General features: G+C 57.9%; 1 protein-coding gene across 1 annotated transcript; it reads left to right on the top strand.

Annotated features, from left to right (window-relative positions):
• Positions 1-489: 489 nt before the first annotated feature.
• Positions 490-8,767, top strand: NR1D1 (nuclear receptor subfamily 1 group D member 1). Its single transcript, XM_081219129.1, has 8 exons — positions 490-1,151; positions 3,879-4,217; positions 4,516-4,604; positions 4,702-4,846; positions 5,193-5,836; positions 6,128-6,313; positions 7,043-7,253; positions 7,906-8,767. The coding sequence occupies exons 1-8, from the start codon at positions 1,121-1,123 to the stop codon at positions 8,103-8,105; spliced, it is 1,845 nt and encodes a 614-aa protein (XP_081075255.1). The 5' UTR covers positions 490-1,120; the 3' UTR covers positions 8,106-8,767.
• The last annotated feature ends 1,441 nt before the right edge of the window (positions 8,768-10,208 follow it).

A 10,208-nucleotide genomic window follows, 5' to 3' on the forward strand; every position in this document is an offset into this window, starting at 1 on the left:
GAGTAGAATGGAACAGGGGCCACATTTCCTTTCCATCTCAGGACTTGGCTCTGCAGCAGAAGTTCAGCTTAAGCTCCTGACCGAGGGGATATTCCTACTTGTCATCTCTCTCGTGTCACCAGTAACCTCAAGGCGAAGTCAGTCCTGCAATCACGTGAAGCCCTCACGTTTGCAAGGTTTGCAGAAAGGGGCTGTTAGCTTTGATCTCCCAGGGAGCGGCCAAGCTTGCCAGCCCCTCCCCAGGAATTCACATGCCTCTGCCATACAGGCTTTCCAAACACGCCACCCTGACACTCAGCGCACTCCACCCCACAAGGCTCTCAGCTCCTCCCCGGTTCCAGCAAGAGCTTTTGCGAGGCAGAAACGGGGAAATATACGCAGTCCGCCCACTTTGCCAATGGACTACATATCCCGACCGCCTTGGCTTTACGCAGGCGCACGGAACTCAACGTGCCTGCTGCTGGAAAAGTGTGTCACTGGGGCACGAGGCGCTCCCTGGGATCACATGGTACCTGCTCCAGTGCCGCGTGCGGCCCGGGAACCCTGGGTTGCTGGCGCCTGCGCAGAGCCCTCTGTCCCAGAGAAAAAGGCTGGGGCAAAAGGCCGCTGAGATTGGCAGAGTGAAATACTGCTGCCGAGGGAACGTAGCAGGGCACACGTCTCGCTTCTTTGCGCCTCGGTGCCCCGTTTCTCCCATCACGTACTTACTTCCTGACTGCAACCTCTCTCCCTCTGGGACTTTTGCACCGGGAGCTCCAGATTCCCTACCCTGCAGCGCTGCGGAGCCTTCAGGCAGTGGCACCCCGGGCACTGCAGAGACCCGACCCTCCTTGCTACCTTCTAGCCAGAACTACTGCAGGCTGATTCCCTCCGCCCCCTTCCCCCACACTCTCTTGCTTTTCCCATGCAAAGCAGACCTCCGTTGCCTCAGCGTCCTACCCTTCTGCAGGGCTGCAGTCGGCCACCCCAAGACCTTGCTGCAGGGTGCCTAGGATCCTTATCGTGAGCTGCGGGGTCCACTCCCCGTCCTCGGTCAGTTCCCAGGGGGCGACAGCGGCAATTGTAATCTCCAGTTTGTGTCAAGGTCCAGTTTGAATGACCGCTGTCAGCTGGTGAAGACATGACGACCCTGGACTCCAACAACAACACAGGTACTAAGATTCCTTTGCTACCATCCTTCTTTCTCTGTCACTGTCTCCTCTCCTCCATCTACGCCTTTGTAAGGAACTTTGTAAGGGACTGGAGACTCCCTCGGCCTGGGGATTTGCTAGCGTGATGGGGGCCATAGGCTGGGATTTCCAGAGCGGGTTGTTCGGCCTGGGAATGCGCCCGGAGGCGCCCCACCATCACCCCTCAGAGCCCCTCTCTTTAGCCTGAAGGACTCGGATCGCGGGGAAGGAGGAAATGGAGAGCGGGTACGTGTGGTGAGATGAACAGTTTACAGGAACTGGGAGTTTTGGAGCAGTGCCCCGAAACGCCCCCATCTGTCCACCCCCTGCAGCTGTGGCATGCCTGGACTTCTCGGAAGGAGGACCCCCTCCTTCCAATCTTCCTCTTCCCTTAGTTCCTGCAGGCTCGAGGGAACTCGAGAAGCAGTGGGGCGATCTGAGTTCCAGGCAGGAGGGGCTGGGGGAATGGGTCGGATCTCACTGGTGAATCCTCAGTAGGGAGCGGCACTTGAGGAGCCCCACGAGTGGTGCCCTGCCCCAGGAAGGACACCCAGAGCGCCCCGGCAGCCCGGAGCGCTCACATGGCTGCGGAGCCGGGCCCACGTGCTGCGTTTGTTTTCATTCTGCAGAAGCCGTGGCCGCCACTCCATTGGTGGTTGCCTCCCGGCCCCGTTACATAATGAGCTCCGCCCCCCGTTGCCCCGGCAACGCGTGTACCCTTCTCTCCTCCCCTTAGTAGTCCTGACCCAGCTGGCGTGAGGGGCCCAGCCCTAGACTGGGACCCCGGACGCCGAGGAGGGGTGGGACGGGGGGCGGGGCTGCTGCTCCCGATTGACGGGAAGCGGAGAGGGCGGAACTTCGGGTTCTGGGGTTCCTCGTTGGGGAGCCACGTGCAAGAGGCACACGTGGAGCCGGGACGTGAGGCCGGCTGAGGGCCCGGCTCCCGCCCCGCCCCGCCGAGATCTGGGTGAAGCTGGGCTGACTCACCGCCCCGCCTGCCTCCTTTTCCTGTCCGCCTGCCCGGCCCCCTCCTCCTTCCCCATAACCAGATGCAGAGTAAGACAGAGCCATCCCTGACCTCTCGTGGCCTCATGTTTACACTCCTCAAGGGGACCTCACATCTAGCCACCCTTCTCCTCACTCTTTTCCTCTTTATTCTCCTTGCACCTACGTCACCGTACTGCCTTTAGACTCAGCTTCTCCACATGACAAATTCTTTCTGTTCCCCAAGCATCTCGTTTCTTAGTCCTGCAAACACTGTCTTACGCCTACTCCCACCAAACAAGAAGCAGTTTGTCTCCTAAGGGCTTCCCGCAAAACAACTACATCCCACAAACATAGCTGAAAGGATATTAAGTCTCTTTCATCTTTTTTTTTTTTTTTTTTTTCCACAGAAAGGGAAACTGGGACCCAGAGAGGGGGTTGATTTCCTCTGGGTCACAAATCAAGTTGGTGGTGATAGATCCAGATCTAAAACTAGATTCTTTTGAGTGTGCCCCACACTTCCAGGTGGAAGTCTCTTCGGATGAGTCTTACTTCTCTTTGGGGGATGGCTGAACTGGGTCAGGTTCATTTACCACCAAATAAATATCCCATTCCCCCACCTCAGCCCTGAAACTGTAGGAGCTGATCTATTGTGCAATTATTTTACAGGGAACTCGGTTCACCCTGACCAACCTTGAGCTATTTTAGGGTTGCTCTGCCCAGCTTAGTGTGTGTCAGTGGGTGAGCAACACATGTGCCTCTGTAGACACAGTGGCATGCCCTGTGTCGGCTCACACGTGTCCTGGGATCCTCCCTCCTCCCACCCCATCCATGGTAGGCCATGCGAGGTACTTGGCAAAGGTGTGGCAGGCAGGTCACCTTCTCCTCCTGCTAATGCAATGGGAACACAGCCACCTGGTTGGCAATATAACTAGAGGGCCAAAGTCCCTGAATGGCCAGAGAGCCAAGGTCATTGTCACCAGGCAGAGAGATCTAGAAGGGGGAATTCCAAAGCCTTAGGCTGGACAGTTTGTCCTTCACTTCCAACTCCTGCAACTCATACTGTTAAGCCCTTCCTGGATGCAGGAATAGAGTCCACTCTGACTCTTGATCTTGGAGGCCAAGGGAACAGTACCTTTGGAGAATACGTCTTCCAGTTTTGAGGGACTGTGATTGTTTTGCCCTTGTAAGACCCGCACTCTCCTCACTGTTGGCTAGCTGCCCCTCAATGGTCTCATCTCTGGAATGGTCTTGGTATTAAAATCAGCAGCTGGTTTTTTTTTTTTTTTCTTTTTTGAAGCCTGGGCATTATGAATGGTTTTCAGCTGCTCATCCCATCCCGAGGTCAGCTGCTGACAATTAAGTCATTAGCTGCGGTTGATATTCTAAAGGAAGGCATCCAGGGTGGGGGGTGGGGGGTTGGTACATATGTGAGATACTCACAGAGCATCACAGAGGTCATGCCTCTAGAGAGGTACCTCACACGCCAGGCAGAAGCTGAATGTACCTGCCAAGAGTTGCGGTGGCTGGTTGGCCATGTCTGGTATGTGTTGGGGAGTTGCTTATTGTGGCTCTTCTGGGGACGCCAAGATTAGGTGTTTCACATGGTTAACTTCTGAGTATCCAACAGTGTTTTGGGAGGCAGGTGAGGGATGGGCAGAGTGGTGACCTAGGACCAAAGATATATGGCGGTTGACACGCCTTTCCCTTGGGTTCTCCTGCCAGGTGGCGTCATCACCTACATCGGCTCCAGCGGCTCCTCCCCAAACCGCACCAGCCCCGAGTCCCTCTACAGTGACAGCTCGAATGGCAGCTTCCAGTCCCTGACCCAAGGCTGTCCCACCTACTTCCCACCATCACCCACTGGCTCCCTCACCCAGGACCCAGCTCGCTCCTTTGGGAGCACTCCACCCAGCTTGGGTGACGATGGTTCCCCTTCTTCTTCATCTTCCTCGTTGTCGTCATCCTCCTCCTTCTATAACGGGAGCCCCCCCAGGGGTCTACAAGTGGCCCTGGAAGACAGCAACCGAGTGTCCCCCAGCAAGAGCACCAGCAACATCACCAGTGAGTAAATTTCCAGCCGATTTGGGGGGAAGGGAAGGTGTCCAGGCTGAGGTGGGGAGTTGACATTCACGTGACACCGTTATTCCCAGGACCTACGCTGGCCTCAGGGATTTCTCCTAGAGTTGCATCAGCTGCTGTCAGCCCTGTCTGCTCATTCGAGTGCCCCCTAGATACTGAAGCTCCTCCTCAGTTTCCCCCCCGCCCCGTCCCCCCGCCCAATCTCCAGCTCAGAAAACCTCCAGCTCTCTGGCCACTCAGAAACCTGCCCTGTTCACCCACTGCCCCTCTCTTCCCGCAGAGCTGAATGGCATGGTGCTACTGTGTAAGGTGTGTGGAGACGTGGCCTCGGGCTTCCACTATGGCGTGCATGCCTGTGAGGGCTGCAAGGTGAGGCAGGGTGGGGGTAGGGGCAGGTGACCCTCTCCCACAGGACACATAGGCCTGGCCTAGACGGAGATGCTCACTAGCTGCCCCTGCTCCACAGGGCTTTTTCCGTCGGAGCATCCAGCAGAACATCCAGTACAAGAGGTGTCTGAAAAATGAGAACTGCTCCATCGTCCGCATCAATCGTAACCGCTGCCAGCAGTGTCGCTTCAAGAAGTGTCTCTCCGTGGGCATGTCTCGAGATGGTGAGGCTGCACCGTGCCCACGAGCTTCCCCTCACCCTCCCCCTTTCTTCCACTCGGAAGCTTCTGAATTAATCCCTCCCTTCAAAAGGCCCAACACTAGGCATCTCATTTGCATAGAGGATGCCCACATTTCATTGGGTCTCAGGTAAACACACACATCTTTCCCATTAGTCCCTCTGGTCACCTCTTACCGTAATTTCTACTTGGAAAACCCCCTCGATGGGTGTGGCCTTGTGGGTTTTATGTGGAACCCCAAGCCCTAAGGGGCTTTCCCTTTCAGGAGGAAGGAAGAGAAGCATGTGAGTGTGTATTAGAACTTCCTGACACTGCTCTCATCCTGTCACAGCTGTGCGTTTTGGGCGCATCCCCAAACGAGAGAAGCAGCGGATGCTGGCTGAGATGCAGAGTGCCATGAACCTGGCCAACAACCAGCTAAGCAGCCAGTGCCCGCTGGAGACCCCGCCCACCCAGCACCCCACCCCAAGCCCCATGGGCCCCTCACCACCCCCAGCCCCTGCCCCCTCACCCTTGGTGGGCTTCTCCCAGTTCCCACAACAGCTGACGCCTCCCCGATCCCCAAGTCCTGAGCCCACAGTGGAGGATGTAATATCCCAGGTAGCCCGGGCCCACCGAGAGATCTTCACCTACGCCCATGACAAGCTGGGCACCTCACCTGGCAACTTAAATGCCAACCATGTCTCGGGCAACCCTCCAGCCACCACCCCACATCACTGGGAAAGTCAGGGCTGCCCGCCTGCCCCCAATGACAACAACATCATGGCCGCCCAGCGTCATAATGAGGCCCTGAACAGTTTACGCCAGGCTCCCTCCTCTTACCCTCCCACCTGGCCCCCTGGCCCTGCCCATCACAGCTGCCACCAGCCAAACAGCAATGGGCACCATCTGTGCCCCACCCACGTGTACCCAGCCCCAGAAGGCGAAGCACCTGCCAACAGTCTGCGGCAGGGCAACTCCAAGAACGTTCTGCTGGTGAGGGCACTGTGGGTGAAGTGGGCAGGGGACTGGGGAGACTGGATTTAGCACAGGGCCGCTGGGTGTGCCTGAAGGCTAGGTGCAGGGAGGATGCTCAGCCCTGCAGGAAGGGCTCTGCCTGGGAATCCCTGAGCTCCACCTGGCACCTGATTGCTACTTTACCTGAAAGACCCATCCTCCAAGGCCACAACTCTAACCCAAGCAGAATCTGGGGCCCAGCACTGCTGGGGAAGCCTACCTGAGGCAGCCTCAGTGATACTCCCCTCCCCAAATTCTTTCCTCTTCCAGGCATGTCCCATGAACATGTACCCGCACGGACGCAGTGGGCGAACTGTGCAGGAGATCTGGGAGGATTTCTCCATGAGCTTCACGCCCGCTGTGAGGGAGGTGGTAGAGTTTGCCAAGCACATCCCTGGCTTCCGTGACCTTTCTCAGCACGACCAGGTCACCCTGCTTAAGGCTGGCACCTTTGAGGTGAGTGACCCTTTGTGCTCCCTGCTCTTGACCTTGGGAAGGATCCAGCAGAAAGGGTGTCTGGGGTGGGCAGGGGCTCTGAAACCTTACTCCTGACATATGAAAGAAAGGGCAGAATCCCTCCCAGTCCTGCCTCCGGACGGCTGGGACTTCTATCGTCTCAGCTGGGGTCTAGTTACATCCCATTTACCCTAAAATAACACTTTAGGGTACAGCGCTATTTCCGTTCTAGGCATGAGCAAATTCACTTTGGTGAAGCGCCTTGCCCAAGGTCACAGGGAGTGACAAGGTTGAGACCCAGATTCAGGCTGGATTCCAAAGCCAGTGGGATGTTCCCCATCCTAACACCTGGCACCCCCCCACCACCATTGCTCACTCAGAAACTAGCCCCAGTCTTGACTGAGAAATCTAAGGCAGCACCAGTAACCCTTTCACAAAACTTTAGGGGAGGGCTTCCCTGGTGGTGCAGTGGTTGAGAGTCCGCCTGCCGATGCACGGGACGCGGGTTCGTGCCCCGGTCCGGGAAGATCCCACATGCCGCGGAGCGGCTGGGCCCGTGAGCCATGGCCGCTGAGCCTGCGCATCCGGAGCCTGTGCTCCGCAACGGGAGAGGCACGCGTACCGCAAAAAAAAAAAGTACCGCAAAAAAAAAAAAAAACCCAAAAAACTTTAGGGGCAACTTGGCAATTGCTCCTCCCATTCCACCCAGGATGACTGTCCCCACTTTAGGTGCTGATGGTACGCTTTGCGTCGCTGTTCAACGTGAAGGACCAGACAGTGATGTTTCTGAGCCGCACCACCTACAGCCTGCAGGAGCTCGGCGCTATGGGCATGGGAGACCTGCTCAACGCCATGTTCGATTTCAGCGAGAAGCTCAGCTCCCTGGCGCTTACCGAGGAGGAGCTGGGCCTCTTCACCGCGGTGGTGCTCGTCTCAGCAGGTAGGTCGGGCTCTCGCCTGAGCCTGACCCCGGGAGGAGGCGGACGCAGTTCGGTTCAACACACCTTTTATGGAGTACCTACTCTAGGCCAGGCCCTGCACCCGGGCACTGGAGATACAGACATGATTCAGACACAGTCTAGCTCAGGAGACAGACTCATGCCCGACTAATTATAAAACAGTGAGATAAGTGTCACAGTAGAAGCATGAACCAAGGGCTTTGGAAGCACACACAACTATTTCTGCCTGGGGAGCTGGGGAAGGAGGTGACACTTGAGTGGGGCCTCAAAGGACAAGTAAAGAGACTGCCAGGCAGAGAGGGGGAAGGGCATCCCAGGCAGAGGGAACTACAGAACAAAACGCAAGGGAGCCTGGGCGTGTTTGGCCTGTTCGGGGGAAGTAGAGCGGCCTGGTGGGGTGGGAGGGGGGCCAGCCCTGCTGAGCCTGGGCTCCCAGGTCGCAGGCACCTCCTGCTCTTGGGTCGGAGGCCTAGGAGAGGGAGTCATGTTCCCCCTCCTCCTCCTTCCCCATCGGCCCTCTGAGGGGCTTCGGGGAGAGGCTGCATGGCCGCCGCCGCGTCCTCGCAGGCCTCCGGGTCCTCCTCGTCCGAGGAGCTCAGGGAGCCTGCCTCACTGCCGTCGTCTTCCCCACAGACCGCTCGGGCATGGAGAATTCCGCTTCGGTGGAGCAGCTCCAGGAGACGCTGCTGCGGGCTCTTCGGGCTCTGGTGCTGAAGAACCGGCCCTCGGAGACTTCCCGCTTCACCAAGCTGCTGCTCAAGCTGCCGGACCTGCGGACCCTGAACAACATGCATTCCGAGAAGCTGCTGTCCTTCCGGGTGGACGCCCAGTGACCCGCCCGGCCGGCCTTCCGCCGCTGCCCCCTTGTACAGAATCGAACTCTGCACTTCTCTCTCCTTTACGAGACGAAAAGGAAAAGCAAACCAGAATCTTATTTATATTGTTATAAAATATTCCAAGATGAGCCTCTGGCCCCCCGAGCCTTCTTGTAAATACCTGCCTCCCTCCCCCATCACTGAACTCCCCTGCCTCCCCCTATTTAAACCACTCTCTCCCCCCTCTGACTCTCTAGCCCCCCGATTTGTTCTATTCCTGTCTCAAATCCAGTAGTTCACAGCTGAGCTGGCTTCTGTGGTGTGTGCTCGTTCTGGGGGGCGGGGCGGAAACGTGGCCAAGGCTGGGGGCACACCTCTCCACCTGGTCAGTTTGTGGGGTGGGTCCTCTGGCCAGCAGATGGGAGGATACAGGGAAACAGCACACAAGTCTAAGGGGGGGGGTGCCCAAGGGGATTATTTTCATCATATATTTATTACATAAATATATAGTAAAATAGACGAGCAACAATTACCATAAAAATATCTTTCTTTAAAATCCTGACCCAGAACACAACGGGGTGAAAAATCGCACATAACAGACATACTGATTGTCAACGTGGGGCAGGAGTAGGAGCCCCCCAAGTCACCCCTACTGGCCCCACCCCTCCCTGGGGAAGGGACCTACCTCCTTCCCTGTTTCTGGCCACAGCCCCCCTCCCCCCACCCCAGCACCAGCTTCTCATACATTCAGTAGCGCCTGCAAGGAAGTGTCCCCCTCCTCCCACCCAGGAGTTCCCAGGGCAGGAATTACTGTCCCCCTTATGGACGGTGTCTGTGTCACACGCCCTGCCCTCTCCCAGCCCTGTAGACCCGCCACCAGGGGAAGGGGTAGGGGCTCCTCCACCCCCACCCTCCCCAAGTCTGAGCAGGGAGGAGGCTGGATGAGGTATGTGTGTTATGAGTGATGGGAGGGGGAATACTGAGATGGAGAGGCGGGTGGTGGGGGCGGGGTAGTGGTCATGGCTCTGGCACCCCCTTGTCCTGGCCTGGCACCCTCCTCCCACCAACACTGCACCTGCTGCCCCACTGTGCCTGCCCTAGTGCCCCGGGCCAATACTGGGGGAGGCATGCTAAGCACCCACATCAAGGCCATCCCCCTCATTAGCACCAATGGCCCCCAGGAGAGGGCCCTGTCCCTCACTTCCAAAGCAGGGACTGGGACAGCTGCCTCTCTAGAGCAGGTGCGTGGCGCTCCTGAGTCCCCCCGGCTCCTCCCCCACCACGTGTACTTGCTCACACATTCACACAGAGAAACGCACACATACACCCCACGTCACTGAGAGTGGGGGGAGGGGGAGGGGTTACGGGGAGGAGTGGGGGATCACAGCTCATATGATTGGGGACGGGGAGGGGGGATTCCCAAGGGCCTGTAAGAGGCCAAGCCTCTTGAAGGCCTTTTCTCCACCATGGGCATGGCTGAGAACAGGAACGGAGGGGTGGACGTGGGGATGGAGGGATGGAGAGACGGCAGACAGGTCAGGAATTCCACTGGGCCCCCAGGGGGTGGGAGGAGGGTACAAGAGGGCTTATCCATGGGACTGGAGTAATACAGGAATCAGTACCCCAGGAGAGAGAGAGGGTAGAGACGGACAAGGACAGCACGGGCAGCCCACGAGCCCAAGGGGGGCTGGGCAGGCACATGCACAGGTGATAGCAGATGCTCTTCTAGGCCCTCCAGCCCTGTCGGAACACCTGAACAGTGGGGGAAGGACATGCCCTGATGGGCAGCATAGCATTGCCTTCCCGTGTGTGTGTGTGTGTGTGTGTGTGTGTGTCTGTGTGTGTCTGTGTGTGTGCGTGTGTGTGAGAAGGGGGCTGTGGCAGGCTGAGGGTCAGGGTGGGGTGGCAGGTTCCCCACTGCTTAAGACATTTTTGCCCCAATAGTGCAAAGCGCAGGAAGCCCTGGCACCCCTCCCCCCGCCCCCTGCCCCATTCCCCATGGCTTCCGGGGGCATCTGTGTCCACCCATCCATCCCTGCCGACATGCAGCCCTGAGCCCAGGGCCCTCTGGTCTGCTCCGTCCCTCCCCCCCTCCCCTCCCCCCACCCTCAGAGGGCTACC

The sequence above is a fragment of the Mesoplodon bidens genome (genome assembly GCF_964165515.1).
Source record: "Mesoplodon bidens genome assembly, chromosome: 19".
Classification (NCBI taxonomy): Eukaryota; Metazoa; Chordata; class Mammalia; order Artiodactyla; family Ziphiidae; genus Mesoplodon; species Mesoplodon bidens.